This window comes from Pseudophryne corroboree, chromosome 3 (genome assembly GCF_028390025.1).
Source record: "Pseudophryne corroboree isolate aPseCor3 chromosome 3, aPseCor3.hap2, whole genome shotgun sequence".
Classification (NCBI taxonomy): domain Eukaryota; kingdom Metazoa; phylum Chordata; class Amphibia; order Anura; family Myobatrachidae; genus Pseudophryne; species Pseudophryne corroboree.
This window is the reverse complement of record NC_086446.1, coordinates 511132668-511151633: the sequence shown is the minus strand read 5'-3', so window position 1 is coordinate 511151633 and position 18966 is coordinate 511132668. Positions and strand designations below refer to the sequence as shown.

At 46.3% G+C, this 18966-nt stretch overlaps 1 protein-coding gene across 2 annotated transcripts in view; it reads right to left on the bottom strand.

Moving 5' to 3' along the window:
* MYH10 (myosin heavy chain 10) overlaps window positions 1–18966 on the bottom strand; it is a 321458-nt gene that overhangs the window by 244854 nt on the left and 57638 nt on the right. For both annotated transcript variants that reach the window (XM_063961060.1, XM_063961061.1), the window contains exon 3: window positions 1557–1713. In XM_063961060.1, the coding sequence (XP_063817130.1) occupies window positions 1557–1713 (157 nt within the window). The remainder of the gene's footprint in view (window positions 1–1556; window positions 1714–18966) is intronic.

Below are 18966 nucleotides of genomic sequence, written 5' to 3'. Positions count from 1 at the left end.
GTGTAAATGGGGCTGTCCCGGGTCGATCCCAGGTCTTAGTGCAGTGTGAAAGGGGTCAGTCCCGGGAATGCATCCCGGGAAGCATCCCGGGAGTGACCCGGGAGTGCGAGTGTAAAAGGGGTATAAGGAGTGTGGCTCTGTAACTCAGCAGGCAGCAAGTTAATTATTTGTGTAAGTAAATCACGAGATTCAGATAAGAGGAACAGCACTGCTATAGTTTTACACAACATAAAATGCTGAAGTAAAAGTTGGAGAACATTTATATAAAGTTTGATTTCAGAATGTCCGTTTTATACAAAAGCGCACCTGACTTACCACCAGTGTGCACACCTCTCTGTGGGACTCTGCATGTCCACAGGTCTTGGAAACAGGTTCCTGGCGACTAATCTCTATTGCACATACTGTACACAGGTCTCCGGAAACATGGCGCCCGCCATGTCCCCAGCAACATATCCCTACAGCACATGCACGAATCACCAAGAAAATGGGCACCACACCATTTTCTGAGCGATTTCTACTAGGTTCACCGCATGTTGTACTGAACACGGGGGCACGGTGTGCAGCGTGGCACCCCTGCACCCATTATAGATACACCTATGCATCCCACATTTGTATGATCAGAGCAGCAAATCACTACTGGCTGTGACAATTTGTTGTTTAACAAAACAATTTTTAGATTTCTTCTTTAACATATTATAGCACATACTTCTTCTAACTTCCGATTATTTAAACACAGCTGCTTCATGATCGGAATTACCAGACAAAAAAACACAAACATGTTTATACAGACAGAAATATACATTTACATTCCTAAAGCACCAGAAATTCTATACAGTTTGAAATATGTCCCTGTAACAAAGCACAGACCTAGGAAACGAGCATATACTTCCTTCTACAGGAAAATGGGATAAGACCTGAAGTTGTAAACAAAACAAAATGTATTTTAATGATTTAAGCTTAACAATTTCAATAATACACAGACACACACAGGTATGCAGTTATATTCCCGACTGTCGGGATCCGGGATCCCGGCAGTCGAAATCCCGACAGCCATTGAAATGTCGACGGTCAGAATCCCAACCGCCGGCCAGAAACCCCACTTGGGTGGTGGTCCACGCCACCACCCGAGGGGGAATAGAACCTTGTGGCGACCAAAGGCTACCATGCCCAATACAAGGCGAGCACAGCTAGCCCGCGAGGGGACTCGCTGCGCTCGAGGTCGGGATTCCGGCATCGGTATTTCGACCGCCGGGATCCCGTCAATAGGGAAATCATACTGATGCCTATACACAGATACATATATACATGTGATATAGATACAGTAGATACAGATGGCGGACTAAAACTGGTTAAAAAGTCTCATGGGTCTGTTCAATTATAACACAATAATATATTATAATAATATTTTGCAGAGAGAACACGGGTCTGCATTGTACTTTGTTTTCCCTCTATTGCAGCCAGTGCATGGATTATTCTCCAAGATCCCCATGGTGAAACTATTGGAAGTAAATTACTATACAGTTAATGACACTGCACCAAACATTTCTCTAGCTCACCTTGCAGCATGCAGCGGTATGCAGACTCGGATATGGCGTAGATGTGTGGCGGCATCTCATGGCGTTTCTTTCCTCTGTACATCTCAATGATATTTTCTGAATAGATGGGGAGGTTCTTGTACGGGTTGATAACCACACAGAACAACCCGGAGTATGTCTAGACACAGAGAAAGAAAATAACCATAATTAAAAGAACGCAAATGCTGTCTAACATGCCTCTACAGTAAATTACTGATATAATCCATTTGTGGTGCAATAGCAATCACAACAGAGCCTGGTATTAAGTGAAGGAACAGAATTAAAGCTGGTCAACAGACCCCTCACATAAAGCAAATGTACAATATATGTATAGCAAATTGAAAGCTTTCAAGAACAAGAGAGCAGCAATCTTTCACAAATGATCAGTTAAATCACACTATACAAATATAGAATATTTATAATATCGGTATACATTATATATAGGGCTCTCAACTTCCAGAGGTCACCGCTCAATAATCAGTGTTCTCCACCACTATGTAGCAATAATATTGGGGACATATGAATCCAGCTATTTATCAGCAATGAGCCAGGCATTCTATATCCAGAACATGGAAGTAATCTGACTAGGCATATATGCAGCTCATGCAGATAGCAGGTGACATCATTGTTCCAGATTCAAAACATTTTGTAATGGATTTTGTATAATCCAAAAGAAATACATATACAGAAGAATTACAGCTCAAAACAGAAATGGATGAAATAAGTACATCCAGATCAGTTGTTGTACAGCTCTGGAACGTTTAGGGGCATCTTTAATGGCAGGGTGCCCGGGTGACATGTAGTGGCGGGGCGCCCAGGGGATACGTAGGTATCTCTAGGCTCATGCATTACAGTAGGACACTAACAACAAAACGTTTTGTAACTAACATCCTAAAGCGTGGGCAAATGTAGAATTTGCCCTTAGCAACCAAATAGCTTCTAGCTAGATTTATCGAGTGCTTTCAATAAAAAGTTAAGTAGTAGTTAATTGGTTGCTATGGGCAACTTCGCCACTCTTTAGAAAGTTTAATACATCTCCCTCTATGTCAGTGGTTCTCAAACTTTTTTGAATCACGGCACCCAGTTCTCCAGTAACAGCATCTATGCGTGGCCAGGGATTGTGACTTTGGAGGGGGTAGTGATGTAGCCACAGGGGGATTGTTTGCCCAAGGGGTGGCTGCGCAGGGATGGTTTGCCTGGGGGTACTCCCTTGGTTGTGTGGCTGTGTGGGTTGGTGGCTCAGTAATGAGTCAAGAAGTGTTTGCCTGGGGGGAGGGGGGTAGCTGCACAACAATGTGGCTGTGGTGGGCTGGTTTTCCTGGGAGGTACCACCTTAGTTCTGTGGCCATGGGGGATTAGTTGCCCGGAAAGGGGATCTGTAGCTGCTCAGCAATGGGGAAGTGATCTGGCTCCTACACTTTCATTCCGGATCCTAGTTTTTAGACAAACTTGTCAAGCCCAGCCCTACAGCAAAATATATTTTTTATTACTGCATCCCTAGGCCAAAAGTTTCTTATTGAGAAATTTAGAAAGCTATATTAAATGAAGTAAATTGTGTTTCTATGTCATCGCTAGGTGTAGTTATGTGGTGAAAGAGAAGATTTGCTGATTATTCACATATTTTGAGATTGGCTGCCATCAGCACTGGTTCTGCCTATTACATTGACCATAAATAATTTGAATTGGTCCTGGACCACCAATGCAAGGCATCCCTGCAAGTGTCCCGAGGCACCCCAGGGTGCCTAGGCACAGTTTGAGAACAACTGCTCTAAGCAATTATTTTAAAAGCATAAAGGAAACTAATAGTACCTTCAAATAGAAAATAATTAAAATCCAAAAACTGTTGTGTACACACACAGGCTGCCATAATATACACATATATACACACACATACATACATACATACATATATACACAAATGTGCTGCCGAACCATGGGTCAATTTTCCTATTTTCTGTAGTAGAGAGGGGGCGTGTTCTCTTTGAGATGTGTTATAACGCATAGAAACCAATGCTTTATTTTTTTTCAATGAACATATTCCAAGCTAGTCACAGGTAACCTAATCAGATCTTCTAGAATAAGTTTATTCGCTTAATCTTTAGATACCATTAACTAAACCAAACTTTGCTCTTCTGCGCATGACTGGCTAACTTTTTATGATTACATTTGGGAAAAACAATATTCTGTATGTTCTATACATGCTTTAGTACTACAAATCCTTTATTTAACAATGCAGAGGATAGGGACCGCACCATCACGGTGACTTTTCTCCATCAGAGCAATTTCCTGTGCCCACTATAAACAATTAAATTAGTCCCCACCAAACAGAGCTGATAATTGGACAAGTGCTGAATTTGCACATTTACCTTATCTTCCGTCCCACAAGTATCATTGGGCCTTCATATAAAACAATCAAACTCAGTGGGAGGGACTGTACAATGAAGATGGTGCCTGCCTACATACACAGGGCTTCTTACAATGATAGCTTTGAGAAAACTACAGTTTTAGGGCAGCGAAACGCATCAGGTATGGTGCTACCCAACATCAGGACACTGGAACAGAGGAGCCAAACCATCCCTGGACCTTTGTGGTATTTGCAAAGTATAAAGAGGAATCCAGTCACCCTCATTATGGAGGACACTTCACACTGTAATGCATTAGGTGTTACCTGAAACAGGACTTGCATAAAACATAATTTCCTCTAACGGAAATTAGTTCATACACCTCCTTCTGGACCTCCAAAATCCACAGAAAGGAACTATTGCCTATTGGAAATCCATTCACAATATAGGGGTACTATAGGAATGGACTCCTCCAGTGATTAATCTCTCCAGTGAGAGACCTCATATCCTGTCTAATACCTGGGTAAAAAATATTTGTAACATTTATGAATTCATGTTTTATATATTGTTCTTTTTATGTGCATTTTACCATGAAATTGTAATCATTAATTGATAACACCACTCAAATTGAGTGCAGCCTTCGTTTTGTTGCTTTTATTTTGTAATCTGTGGGATTGACTGCCCCATTTCTTCAAGGCAGCTGCTCCGTGAAACATCTCATTTCATAGCGCCTGAGTATACCTAGGTATAGCTATTTCTTTTTTCTTCTTACAATGATGCATGCTGGGAGAACAGCTAGTTGATCAAGCATAGCATAAAGTAAACATCACTGAAGGGGAAGCCAAATACCAATAAGTGAGGGGGTTTTTTACATGCTTTTCAAAACAATGAAAAAGGCATATACAACATGGGGGATAATGGTTCACGTAATCAGATTTAGGTCATACATTTTGGATGATCCAGTTATTACAGGTAAGTCAAATTAGAGACTACTACACAATGGGGAACATTTTGTGGGTATCCTTTAGAAATGGCATCAAGCAACATGCCAGCTTAGTCAGAATACGATCAAGCAGTGCAGTCCAAACATAACACAAAGCTTCGCCCAACCCATCCAATGGTGGTGGGGGGGGGGGATTTATTCTGAAACCAGATCTCGTTCCCTTGATATAGAATGGGTCCGGCTCTGCTGAGAAAACAGTGTGAGTTTTCTTGTGTTTACTCAGAAAATTCTTTCTCCATCACGAAAGGTCTCTGTGCACACTGCCAGAGATGTGTGGGAACATTCGGATGGATCCATGCTTTTACTCTAGGGTCGAGCACATTGAGTGCGCTTGTTTTACTCTTTGGCCTAGGTCTCACGTAACAGTGACAGCAAAGAGATGGGATAACAGCTGCTGTTATGAGAGGCAGGCAATGCATCTAGTAGTCTCTCACGAGCACATTGGTTACTGGCTTACAGCCATGCCACTTATCCTGCTGTCAGAATAGGTTGCTAAGCGAATTGCATGTTCATTAGCTGAATAGAACACTCATTTCTCATAATGTGCTAATTAATAGAAGACCTGTTAATTCTGCATAAAAAGCTAGATATACAGTGAATGGGAAGCACCAGAGGAAACCCTCCATTTTCCTCAGTAATTCATTTTGCTAATAGTAACATGGGTATAAAATGTCACTGGCTTCATTTTAGGTCTCGTTAACTCAGATATATTACATTAATGCTATTTATTCCCATAGAACTCCATTGAATTTTACATGAGCATTTAACGATTGTGAATGCTGGTCATAAAGTGGGTATGATTACGTATACAAGGCTTTCATTTTCTTAACACCATCATCAGTATTTTAATTAAGCTTTAAGAACACTTTTAAACAACATCCATGTGTTGTGTAGGAAGCCTAAGGACACATTGACAACTTACAAAAAATGTTAGCCCATTTGTCCTAAACAAGTGGATAAACAAGTTGGATGCATATGAGGTTTGCACCATATACAGAATGTTTCACACATTTTGCTGCCGTCTCACTTGGCTCTGCTAACGGTTTGGATATGGCTCCGTGAATTAGGGTTGGGCACCATTCTCCGATGCTTCCGGAAGAACGATGCACATCACCCATTCTCAAGGCGGGATGTAATAATAGAATTGAAAAGACAAAACTTACAACGCTGCAGCAACGATAAACTTAGGGATTTTGTTCATATTTTGATCAAAATATTTAAGCTTGCAGCACATTGTCAGGGACCCCAATTCTAGGCAAGTCCCTTACACTAGCATATATACCACTAGTATATGTGCTGGCATATATGCTAGTGTAGGAACTTGCAGAGTTGACGACGAGCTGCAAGCTTAAATAAATAAATCCACACACTTATTTGCTAGACACATAGATTTGCAGTATATTATGATTAATGCGGATAGCAAAAGTATTTTCTGTATTGTACAGTATATGCATATTGCATTAATATCTTCAAACAGCTGGTAGCAAGTACAATATGGGTAAAACCAAGAACAGATATATTTATTTTCAGCATAAACACACCTGTCCCACTCTCCACTAAACATGCATAGGCTTTTACGTTTTTGTTTTACTGCGCATGAGCAATTAAAACAGATGCAAAAATTGGTCATTCATACTGTGAATGTTCTAATACACACTGGCTACAGATTAACCTAGCCTTGTGAAAATCTCAGTAGACTGAATGGCTACTGACTGTTATAGTGCTCCAAATAGCTACAGGTTACACTAGCCCTGTGAAGGTTTTAACGCTTGGCTATAGGGTGGCCTAACACCATCTGTCCCTGTGAATGGCTAGGTGAAAAAAAAAGAAAAGAAAAAACAACGTTTTTTCAGCCTGTTGAAGCTTAGCACACTTTAAAAGGCTACTTTATTTTGTCATGGTGTAAGTGTGGTGCAATGACAGCTAGGGTATCAGTTAAAATGCACTTTAAAGGCTGTCTATGCAGGGAGCTATTCAAATGTACTGAAATATCCCAAAAATGTATAATTTATTTATTTACAGTTTCTTATATAGCGCAGCATATTCAGTTGCGCTTTACAATTAGAACAACAGTAATAGAACAAAATTGGGTAAAAATAGACAGACAGAGGTAGGAAGGCCCTGCTCCCAAGCTTACAATCTATAGGATGCAAAATCAACTTTATTGTGTGGGGGGAAAAAAGAAAATAAAAACTTTAGGATTTACACACTACTCTGCCGTTAATTCACAAACTGCTCATTTACCCAACCACAAAAAAGGAGAAAAAACCCCCAAAACATTACAATTTCAAGACCCAAAAGACTTTTGTAATATGCAGTAAGCAAATGTCTCAAGGAACACTTCAAGGGGGGTATTCAACTGTTGATAAGCACATACTAGCAAAAAATAAATAAAATAAAAATGTAAATTATAACTATAAAAAAAAATAGGATTTTACTTACCGGTAAATCTATTTCTCGTAGTCCGTAGAGGATGCTGGGGACTCCGTAAGGACCATGGGGAATAGACGGGCTCCGCAGGAGATAGGGCACTTTAAGAAAGCTTTGGATTCTGGGTGTGCACTGGCTCCTCCCTCTATGTCCCTCCTCCAGACCTCAGTTAGAGAAACTGTGCCCACAGGATATGAACAGGAATAGGAAAGGATTTATGTAACCTAAGGGCGAGATTCATACCAGCCACACCAATCACACCGTATAACTTGTGATAAACTACCCAGTTAAAAGTATGAACAAGTAACATAGCCTCGGTTCAAGACCGACCGACTATAACATAACCCTTATGTAAGCAATAACTCTATACAAGTCTTGCAGAAGAAGTCCGCACTTGGGACGGGCGCCCAGCATCCTCTACGGACTACGAGAAATAGATTTACCGGTAAGTAAAATCCTATTTTCTCTAACGTCCTAGAGGATGCTGGGGACTCCGTAAGGACCATGGGGATTATACCAAAGCTCCCAAACGGGCGGGAGAGTGCAGATGACTCTGCAGCACCGATTGAGCGAACAGGAGGTCCTCCTCAGCCAGGGTATCAAACTTATAGAACTTTGCAAAGGTGTTTGACCCCGACCAAGTAGCAGCTCGACACAGTTGTAGTGCAGAGACCCCTCAGGCAGCCGCCCAAGAAGAGCCCACCTTCCTAGTGGAATGGGCCTTAACCGATTTAGGCAATGGCAATCCTGCCTAGAATGCGCCTGCTGAATCGTGTTACAGATCCAGCGAGCAATTGTCTGCTTTGAAGCAGGAGCGCCAACCTTGTTGGCCGCATACAGAACAAACAGAGCTTCAGTCTTCCTGATCCTAGCTTTTCTGTTCACGTAAATCTTCAAAGCCCTGACCACATCCAGGGACCCTGAGTCCTCCAAGTCCCGTGTAGCCACAGGCACGACAATAGGTTGGTTCATATGAAAAGATGAGACCACCTTGGGCAGAAATTGAGGACGAGTCCTCAACTCTGCCCTATTCACATGAAAAATCAGGTATGGGCTTTTATATGATAAAGCCGCTAATTCCGAAACACGCCTTGCAGAAGCTAAGGCCAACAACATGACCACTTTCCAAGTGAGGTATTTCAACTCCACTGTTTTGAGTGGTTCAAATCAAGGTGACTTGAGGAAACTTAATACCACGTTAAGATCCCAAGGCGCCACCGGAGGTACAAAGGGAGGCTGAATATGCAGCACTCCCTTCACAAAAGACTGTACTTCAGGAAGAGAAGCCAATTCTCTTTGAAAGAAAATGGATAAGGCCAAAATTTGGACCTTTATGGACCCTAATTTCAGGCCCAAATTCAATCCCGTTAGAAGGAAGTGAAGCAGACGGCCCAAATGGAACTCCTCCGTAGGAGCAGCTCTGGCCTCACACCAAGAAACATATTTCCGCCATATACGGTGATAATGTTTCGATGTCACATCCTTCCTAGCCTTGATCAGGGTAGGAATAACCTTCTCCGGAATCCCTTTTTCAGCTAGGATCCGGCGTTCAACCGCCATGCTGTCAAACGCAGCCGCGGTAAGTCTTGGAACAGACAGGGCCCCTGCTGCAGCAGGTCCTGCCTTAGAGGAAGAGGACACGGATCTTTTGTGAGCAACTCTTGCAGATCCGGATACCAAGTCCTCCTTGGCCAATCTGGAACAATGAGAATTGTTCTGACCTTTCTTAGTCTTATTAATCTCAACACCTTGGGTTTGAGAGGCAGAGGAGGAAACACATAGACCGATCTGAACACCCATGGTGTCACTAGAGCGTCTACCGCTACCGCCTGAGGGTCTCTTGACCTGGCGCAATACCTCTTTAGCTTTTTGTTAAGACGGGACGCCATCATGTCTATTTGAGGCAGTCCCCACCGATCCACGATCTGTGTGAAGACTTCTTGATGAAGTCCCCACTCTCCCGGATGCAGGTCATGCCTGCTGAGGAAGTCCGCCGCCCAGTTGTCCACCCCCGGGATGAACACTGCTGATAGTGCGCTTACATGCCCTTCCGCCCAGCGCAGAATCCTGGTCGCCTCTGCCATGGCCACTCTGCTCCTTGTGCCGCCTTGGCGGTTTACATGAGCCACTGTCGTGATATTGTCCGACTGAATCAGAACCGGTTTGTTCTGAAGCCACTCCTCCGCCTGGCGTAGGGCGTTGTAAATGGCCCTTAACTTCAGGACATTGATGTGGAGACAAGTCTCTAGGCTTGACCAGAGACCTTGGAAATTTCTTCCCAGTGCGACAGCCCCCCAACCTCGGAGGCTCGCGTCCGTGGTCACCAGGATCCAGTCCTGGATGCCGAACCTGCGACCCTCTAGGAGGTGAGCACTGTGCAGCCACCACACGAGAGATACCCTGGCCCTGGGAGACAGGGTGATCCGTTTCTGCATATGTAGATGGGACACGGACCATTTGTCCAATAGGTCCCATTGGAAAGTCCTCGCATGGAACATGCCGAAGGGGATGGCCTCGTATGAAGCCACCATCTTCCCCAGAACCTTTGTGCAATGATGCACCAAAACCTTTTCTGGCTTTAAAAGGTTCCTGACCAGGGCTATGAGCTCCTGAGCCTTCTCCACCGGAAGAAAAACTCTTTTTTGGTCTGTCTAGAATCAGGCCCAAAAAGATCAGACGCGTTGCAAGTACTAGCTGGGATTTCGGTAAATTGAGAATCCAGCCGTGCATCTGCAACATCTTCACGGACAGAGACACGCTGTCCAGCAACTTCTCCCGAGATCTCGCCTTTATAAGGAGATCGTCCAAGTACGGGATAATTGTGACTCCCTGCTTGCGCAGAAGCACCATCATTTCCGCCATTACCTTGGTGAAAATTCTCGGGGCCGTGGAAAGACCAAACGGCAACGTCTGAAATTGGTAGTGACAATCCTGTACTGCAAATCTCATAAACGCCTGGTGAGGGGGGAAAATCGGAACATGAAGGTACGCATCCTTTATGTCCAGGGACACCATCCAATCCCCTCCCTCCAGGCTGGCGACGACTAGTCTGAGCGATTCCATTTTGAACTTGAACCTCTTCAAGTACAGGTTCAGGGATTTTAGATTAAGAATGGGTCTGACCGAACCGTCCGGTTTCGGTACCACAAACAGGGATGAATAATAACCCTCTCCTTGCTGGAGATGAGGAACCTTGATTATCACCTGTTGAATGTACAATTTGTGAATTGCCACTAACACTAGCTCCCTCTCTGACGGGGAAGCCGGCAGAGCCGATTTGAAAAACCAGCGAGGGGGCTTGTCTTCGAATTCCAGTCTGTATCCCTGGGAAACAATCTCTATTGCCCAGGGATCCACCTGTGATTGAACCCAGACTTGGCTGAAAAGACGAAGACGTGCCCCCACTTGATCTGACCCCCCCCCCCCCCCCCCCGGAAAGCCCCAGCGTCATGCTGTGGACTTTGCGGAAGTAGGGGAGGACTTCTGCTCCTGGGAACTAGCTGAGTGCAGCTTTTTTCCCTTGCCTTTACCTCTGGCAACGAAGGACGATCCTCGTACCTTCTTGTTTTTATTGGAACGAAAGGACTGCATTTGATAATGTGGTACCTTCTTAGAATGCTGCGGGGGAACATAAGGTAAAAAATTTGATTTACCGGCCGTAGCAGTAGAGACTAGGTCCGAGAGGCCTTCTCCAAACAACTCCTCCCCCTTGTAAGGCAATGACTCTATATGCCGCTTTGAGTCAGGCCGACGCCATGGCCGGCCTAACTATAGTTCCTGAATGTGTGTAAATGTGCTTCATGGTAATTTCCTGCTTGCGATCAGCAGGATCCTTGAGGGAAGCAGTATCCGGAGAAGGCAGTGCCACCTTCTTGGATAAGCGTGTCAGCGCCTTGTCTACTTTAGGCGCAGATTCCCATCGTATCCGATCCTTCTGTGGAAAAGGATACGCCATGAGAATCCTTTTGGGAACATGGAGTCTCCTATCCGGAGATTCCCAAGCCTTTTCGCATAATTCGCTTAGCTCAAATGAGGACGGAAACGTGACCTCAGGCTTTTTCCCTTTATACATGTGAACCCTCGTGTCAGGGACAGGGGGTTCCTCCGTGATATGCAAAACCTCTTATGGCAATAATCATGTACCTAATACCTTTTGCCACCTTCAGCTGTAATTTTGCATCCTCATAGTCGACACTAGAGTCCGTATCTGTGTCGGTATCTGTGTCAGCGACCTGGGATATGGGGAGCTTTTGAGACCCTGAAGGTCCTGGCACCACAGGGACAGGCACGGACTGGCTACCTGACTGATCCCTAGCTTCAGCCTTGTCTAATCTTTTATGCATTCAAGACATTCAGCATATCCACCCAGTTCGGTGTCGGCGTTGCCGACGGCGACCTGACATTCAAGCACTCCCCCTCCACATTAAGCGAGCCTTCCTCATCAAACATCTCGACACAAATGTACCGACACACTGCACACACCCCCAGGGAAACTTTTTCTGAAGACAGTATCCCCTGAAAGGCCCTTTGGAGAGACAGAGAGAGAGTATGCCAGCACACACCCCAGCGCAACAACCTGGAGACCACCAAAGAATGCTTTTCCCATCAGCGCTGTATTATACTTTATTCCGCCAATTATGTGCCCCCCCCCCCCTCTCTTTTTAAACTCCCTTCACCGTGTGTAAGCAGGGGAGAGTCCGGGGAGCTTCCTCTCAGCGTTCTGTGGAGAGAGAAATGGCGCTGGTGAGTGCTGAGGGAGAAGCCCCGCCCCCTCGGCGGCGGGCTTCTGTCCCGCTCAAAATCGTGTAAAATGGCGGGGGCTCAATTATATACATGTACAGTGCCCAGCTGTATATGTATATACCTATTTGCCATCTAAGAGGTGTTACTATTGCTGCCCAGGGCGCCCCCCTGCGCCCTGCACCCATACAGTGACCGGAGTGTGTGAGGTGATGTGGAGCAATGACGCACAGCTGCAGTGCTGTGCGTTACCTCTGTGAAGCTGAAGGCTTCTGCCGCCTGAGACGTCTTCTTGCTTCTGTTCTTCTGGCTCTGTGAGGAAAACGGCGGCGTGGCTCCGGGGGTGGACGCCCAAGACGAACCTGTGTTCACCCCCTCTGAAGCTAATGGTGTCCAGTAGCCGAGGAAGCAGATCCTATCAGTTAGGTAGGTCTGCCTCTCTCTCCTCAGTCCCTCGATGCAGGGAGCCTGTTGCCAGCAGTGCTACCTGTGAAAAAGTAAAAATCCAAACAAAAATGCTTTCTGTAGCAAAGAACTCGAGAGCTCCCTGCAGTGCGCCCTTCATCCTCTGGGCACAGTGTAAAAACTGAGGTCTGGAGGAGGGACATAGAGGGAGGAGCCAGTGCACACCCAGAATCCAAAGCTTTCTTAAAGTGCCCTATCTCCTGCGGAGCCAGTCTATTCCCCATGGTCCTTACGGAGTCCCCAGCATCCTCTAGGACGTTAGAGAAAATAAGATTTTACTCACCGGTAAATCTATTTCTCGTAGTGGATGCTGGGACTCAGTAAGGACCATGGGGAATAGCGGCTCCGCAGGAGACTGGGCACAACTAAGAAAGCTTTAGGACTAACTGGTGTGCACTGGCTCCTCCCACTATGACCCTCCTCCAGACCTCAGTTAGGATACTGTGCCCGGAAGAGCTGACACAATAAGGAAGGATTTTGAATCCCGGGTAAGACTCATACCAGCCACACCAATCACACCGTATAACTCGTGATATTATACCCAGTTAACAGTATGAACATAACAGAGCCTCTCAACATATGGCTCAACAATAACCCTTTAGTTAACAATAACTATATATAAGCATTGCAGACAGTCCGCACTTGGGACGGGCGCCCAGCATCCACTACGGACTAAGAGAAATAGATTACCGGTGAGTAAAATCTTATTTTCTCTAACGTCCTAAGTGGATGCTGGACCACGGGGATTATACCAAAGCTCCCAAACGGGCGGGAGAGTGCGGATGACTCTGCAGCACCGAATGAGAGAACTCAAGGTCCTCCTCAGCCAGGGTATCAAATTTGTAGAATTTTGCAAACGTGTTTGCCCCTGACCAAGTAGCAGCTCGGCAAAGTTGTAAAGCCGAGACACCTCGGGCAGCCGCCCAAGAAGAGCCCACCTTCCTCGTGGAATGGGCTTTCACTGATTTAGGCTGCGGCAGTCCAGCCGCAGAATGCGCAAGCTGAATTGTGCTACAAATCCAGCGAGCAATAGTCTGCTTCGAAGCAGGAGCACCCAGTTTGTTGGGTGCATACAGGATAAATAGAGAGTCAGTCTTCCTGACTCCAGCCGTCCTGGAAACATAAATTTTCAAGGCCTTGACTACGTCCAGTAACTTGGAGTCCTCCAAGACCCTAGTAGCCGCAGGCACAACAATAGGTTGGTTCAAGTGAAAAGCTGATACCACCTTAGGGAGAAACTGGGGACGAGTCCTCAATTCTGCCCTATCCATATGGAAAATCAGATAAGGGCTTTTACATGACAAAGCCGCCGATTCTGACACACGCCTGGCCGAAGCCAAGGCCAACAACATGACCACTTTCCACGTGAGATATTTTAGCTCCACGGTCTTAAGTGGCTCAAACCAATGTGACTTTAGGAAATCCAACACCACGTTGAGATCCCAAGGTGCCACTGGAGGCACAAAAGGGGGCTGAATATGCAGCACTCCCTTAACAAAAGTTTGAACTTCAGGTAGGGAAGCCAGTTCTCTCTGGAAGAAAATCGATAGAGCCGAAATCTGGACCTTAATGGAACCCAATTTTAGGCCCATAGTCACTCCTGACTGTAGAAAGTGCAGGAAACGACCCAGCTGAAATTCTTCCGTTGGGGCCTTCCTGGCCTCACACCACGCAAAATATTTTCACCATATGCGGTGATAATGGTTTGCGGTTACTTCTTTCCTAGCTTTAATCAGCGTAGGAATGACTTCCTCCGGAATGCCCTTTTCCTTCAGGATCCGGTGTTCAACCGCCATGCCGTCAAACGCAGCCGCGGTAAGTCTTGGAACAGACGGGGCCCCTGCTGCAGCAGGTCCTGTCTGAGCGGCAGAGGCCATGGGTCCTCTGAGATCATTTCTTGAAGTTCCGGGTACCAAGCTCTTCTTGGCCAATCCGGAACAATGAGTATAGTTCTTACTCCTCTTCTCCTTATTATCCTCAGTACCTTTGGTATGAGGGGAAGAGGAGGGAACACATAAACCGACCGGTACACCCACGGTGTCACTAGAGCTTCCACAGCTATCGCCTGAGGGTCTCTCGACCTGGCGCAATACTTTTCTAGCTTTTTGTTTAGGCGGGACGCCATCATGTCCACCTGTGGCCTTTCCCAACGGTTTACAATCATTTGGAAGACTTCTGGATGAAGTCCCCACTCTCCCGGGTGGAGGTCGTGCCTGCTGAGGAAGTCTGCTTCCCAGTTGTCCACTCCCGGAATGAACACTGCTGACAGTGCTAACACGTGATTTTCCGCCCATCGGAGAATCCTTGTGGCTTCTGCCATCGCCGTCCTGCTTCTCGTGCCGCCCTGTCGGTTTACATGGGCGACCGCCGTGATGTTGTCTGACTGGATCAGTACCGGATGGTTTTGAAGCAGGGGTTTTGCCTGACTTAGGGCATTGTAAATTGCCCTTAGTTCCAGAACATTTATGTGTAGGGAAGTCTCCTGACTTGACCAAAGTCCTTGGAAGTTTCTTCCCTGTGTGACTGCCCCCCAGCCTCGAAGGCTGGCATCCGTGGTCACCAGGACCCAGTCCTGTATGCCGAATCTGCGGCCCTCTCCGAGATGAGCACTCTGCAGCCACCACAGCAGAGACACCCTGGTCCGTGGAGACAGGGTTATCAGCCGATGCATTTGAAGATGCGATCCGGACCATTGGTCCAACAGGTCCCACTGAAAGGTTCTGGCATGGAACCTGCCGAATGGAATTGCTTCGTAGGAAGATACCATCTTTCCCAGGACTCGCGTGCAGTGATGCACCGACACCTGTTTTGGTTTCAGGAGGCCTCTGACTAGAGATGACAGCTCCTTGGCTTTTTCCTCTGGGAGAAACACTTTTTTCTGGACTGTGTCCAGAATCATCCCCAGGAACAGTAGACGTGTCGCAGGAACCAGCGGTGACTTTGGAATATTTAGAATCCAACCGTGCTGGTGTAGCACCTCCTGAGATAGTGCTACGCCGACCAACAACTGCTCCCTGGACCTCGCCTTTATCAGGAGATCGTCCAAGTATGGGATAATTAAAACTCCCTTTTTTCGAAGGAGTATCATCATTTCGGCCATTACCTTGGTAAATACCCTCGGTGCCGTGGACAGGCCGAACGGCAACGTCTGGAATTGGTAATGACAATCCTGTACCACAAATCTGAGGTACTCCTGGTGAGGATGGTAAATGGGGACATGCAGGTAAGCATCCTTGATGTCCAGAGATACCATGTAATCCCCCTCTTCCAGGCTTGCAATAACCGCCCTGAGCGATTCCATCTTGAACTTGAATTTTTTTATATATGTGTTCAAGGATTTCAAATTTAAAATGGGTCTCACCGAACCGTCCGGTTTCGGTACCACAAACATTGTGGAATAGTAACCCCGTCCTTGTTGAAGTAGGGGCACCTTGACTATCACCTGCTGGGAATACAGCTTGTGAATTGCCTCTATCACAGCCTCCCTGCCTGAGGGAGTTGTTGGCAAGGCGGAGGGGAAATGTCTCGAATTCCAGCCTGTACCCCTGAGATACCACTTGAATGATCCAGGGATCTACTTGTGAGCGAGCCCACTGATTGCTGAAGTTTTTGAGACGGGCCCCCACCGTACCTGGCTCCGCCTGCTGAGCCCCAGCGTCATGCGGCGGACTTAGAAGAAGAAGCGGGGGAGGACTTTTGTTCCTGGGAACTGGCTGTATGCTGCAGCTTTTTTCCCCTACCTCTGCCTCTGGGCAGAAAGGACGCGCGCCTCTACCCCGCCTGCTCTTTTGGGGACGAAAGGACTGTACCTGATAATACGGTACTTTCTTTGGTTGTGAGGGGACATGTGGTAAAAATGCTGACTTCCCAGCCGTTGCTGTGGACACTAGGTCTGAAAGACCATCCCTGAACAACTCCTCACCCTTATAAGGCAAAACTTCCATGTGCCTTTTAGAATCTGCATCACCTGTCCACTGCCGAGTCCATAACCCTCTCCTGGCAGAAATGGACAGTGCACTTATTTTAGATGCCAGCCGGCAAATATCCCTCTGTGCATCTCTCATGTATAAGACAGCGTCTTTAATATGCTCTATGTTTAGCAATATAGTGTCCCTGTCTAGGGTGTCAATGTTTTCTGACAGGGAATCTGACCACGCAGCTGCAGCACTGCACATCCATGCTGAAGCAATAGCTGGTCTCAGTATAATACCAGTGTGTGTATATATAGCCTTCAGGAGAGCCTCCTGCTTTCTATCAGCAGGTTCCTTTAGGGCGGCCGTATCCGGAGACGGTAGTGCCACCTTTTTTGATAAGCGTGTAAGCGCTTTATCCACCTTAGGGGGTGTTTCCCAACGTGACCTATCCTCTAGCGGGAAAGGGTACGCCATTAGTAACTTTTTAGAAATTACCAATTTTTTATCTGGGCAAGCCCACGCTACTTCACACACTTCATTTAATTCTTCAGAAGGGGCAAAAACTACTGGGAGTTTTTTCTCTCCAAACATAATACCCTTTTTTGTGGTACCTGGGGTCACATCAGAAATGTGTAAAACATTTTTCATTGCCTCAATCTCTCTTCGTCGTCGACACTGGTATCAGTATCCGTGTCGACATCTGTGTCTGCCATCTGAGGTAGCGGGCGTTTTAGAGCCCCTGATGGCCTTTGAGACGTCTGGGCAGGCACGAGCTGAGAAGCCGGCTGTCCCGCATTTGGCATGTCATCAAAAAATTTTATGTAAGGAGTCGACACTTTCACGTAATTCCTTCCACAAGTCCATCCACTCAGGCGTCTGCCCCGCAGGGGGTGACAACACATTTACAGGCATTTGCTCCGCCTCCACATAAGCCTCCTCATCAAACATGTCGACACAGCCGTACCGACACACCGCACACACACAGGGAATGCTCTGACAGGAGACAGGACCCCACAAAGCCCTTTGGGGAGACAGAGAGAGAGTATGCCAGCACACACCAGAGCGCTATATAATACAGGGATTAACTAAATTATATCCCCTTATAGCTGCTATATATGTATTTTGCGCCTAAATTTAGTGCCCCCCCTCTCTTTTTTACCCTTCTGTAGTGTAGACTGCAGGGGAGAGCCAGGGAGCTTCCTTCCAGCGGAGCTGTGAGGGAGAAATGGCGCCAGTGTGCTGAGGGAGATAGCCCCGCCCCTTTTTCGGCTGACTTTTCTCCCGCTTTTTTATGGATTCTGGCAGGGGTATTTATCACATATATAGCCTCTAGGGCTATATATTGTGATGATTTTGCCAGGCAAGGTGTTTATATTGCTGCCCAGGGCGCCCCCCCCCCCCAGCGCCCTGCACCCATCAGTGACCGCAGTGTGAGGTGTGCAAGAGGAGCAATGGCGCACAGCTGCAGTGCTGTGCGCTACCTTGTTGAAGACAGGTGTCTTCTGCCGCCGATTTTCCGGATCATCTTCTCGCTTCTGGCTCTGTAAGGGGGCCGACGGCGCGGCTCCGGGACCGAACATCAATGGCCGGTTCCATGCGGTCGATCCCTCTGGAGCTAATGGTGTCCAGTAGCCTAAGAAGCCCAAGCTACCACCAGTTAGGTAGGTTCGCTTCTTCTCCCCTTAGTCCCTCGCTGCAGTGAGTCTGTTGCCAGCAGATCTCACTGTAAAATAAAAAACCTAAAATATACTTTCTCTCTAGGAGCTCAGGAGAGCCCCTAGTGTGCATCCAGCTCAGCCGGGCACAAGATTCTAACTGAGGTCTGGAGGAGGGTCATAGTGGTAGGAGCCAGTGCACACCAGTTAGTCCTAAAGCTTTCTTAGTTGTGCCCAGTCTCCTGCGGAGCCGCTATTCCCCATGGTCCTTACGGAGTCCCAGCATCCACTTAGGACGTTAGAGAAATTAAGATTAGAAAATAAAACAAGACAGTGTTAAATACATTTATTTTTAACACTGGGTCTGATTTTAATATTATTCAGGTAAAAAAAATTCTTACTACATGACGAAAAGTAAAAGCAGCATCTGATCATAATGGTTTAGTAATTGCCCTATCTACAACTTGATGACTCTTCTAGAGGAATCTGCAGTCCTCTGACACTACACCAGCAACTGCCAAGTTTTAGGACACGTTTAATTTGTCTTACATTACTACTAAAAGAATGACTCCTCTTCAAGAATCCTGCATCATGTGCAAAGTAATTAATAGGGAGAAATTCCAGATTCATAAAATTATGCCCATACAGTATCTGAAGCCTCATTCTGTGTTAATATTGTGTACTGATAACTGCAACGCTAAGACACAATGGGGTATATTCAATTACGGTCGAATACCAGCGTGAATTCGACCGTTTTTGGATTCGACACAATTCGACAGTCAAAACCCTCCAGCCGGGACCCGAATTTGACATTCAATAAATAACGGATTTGACAGTCTCGCT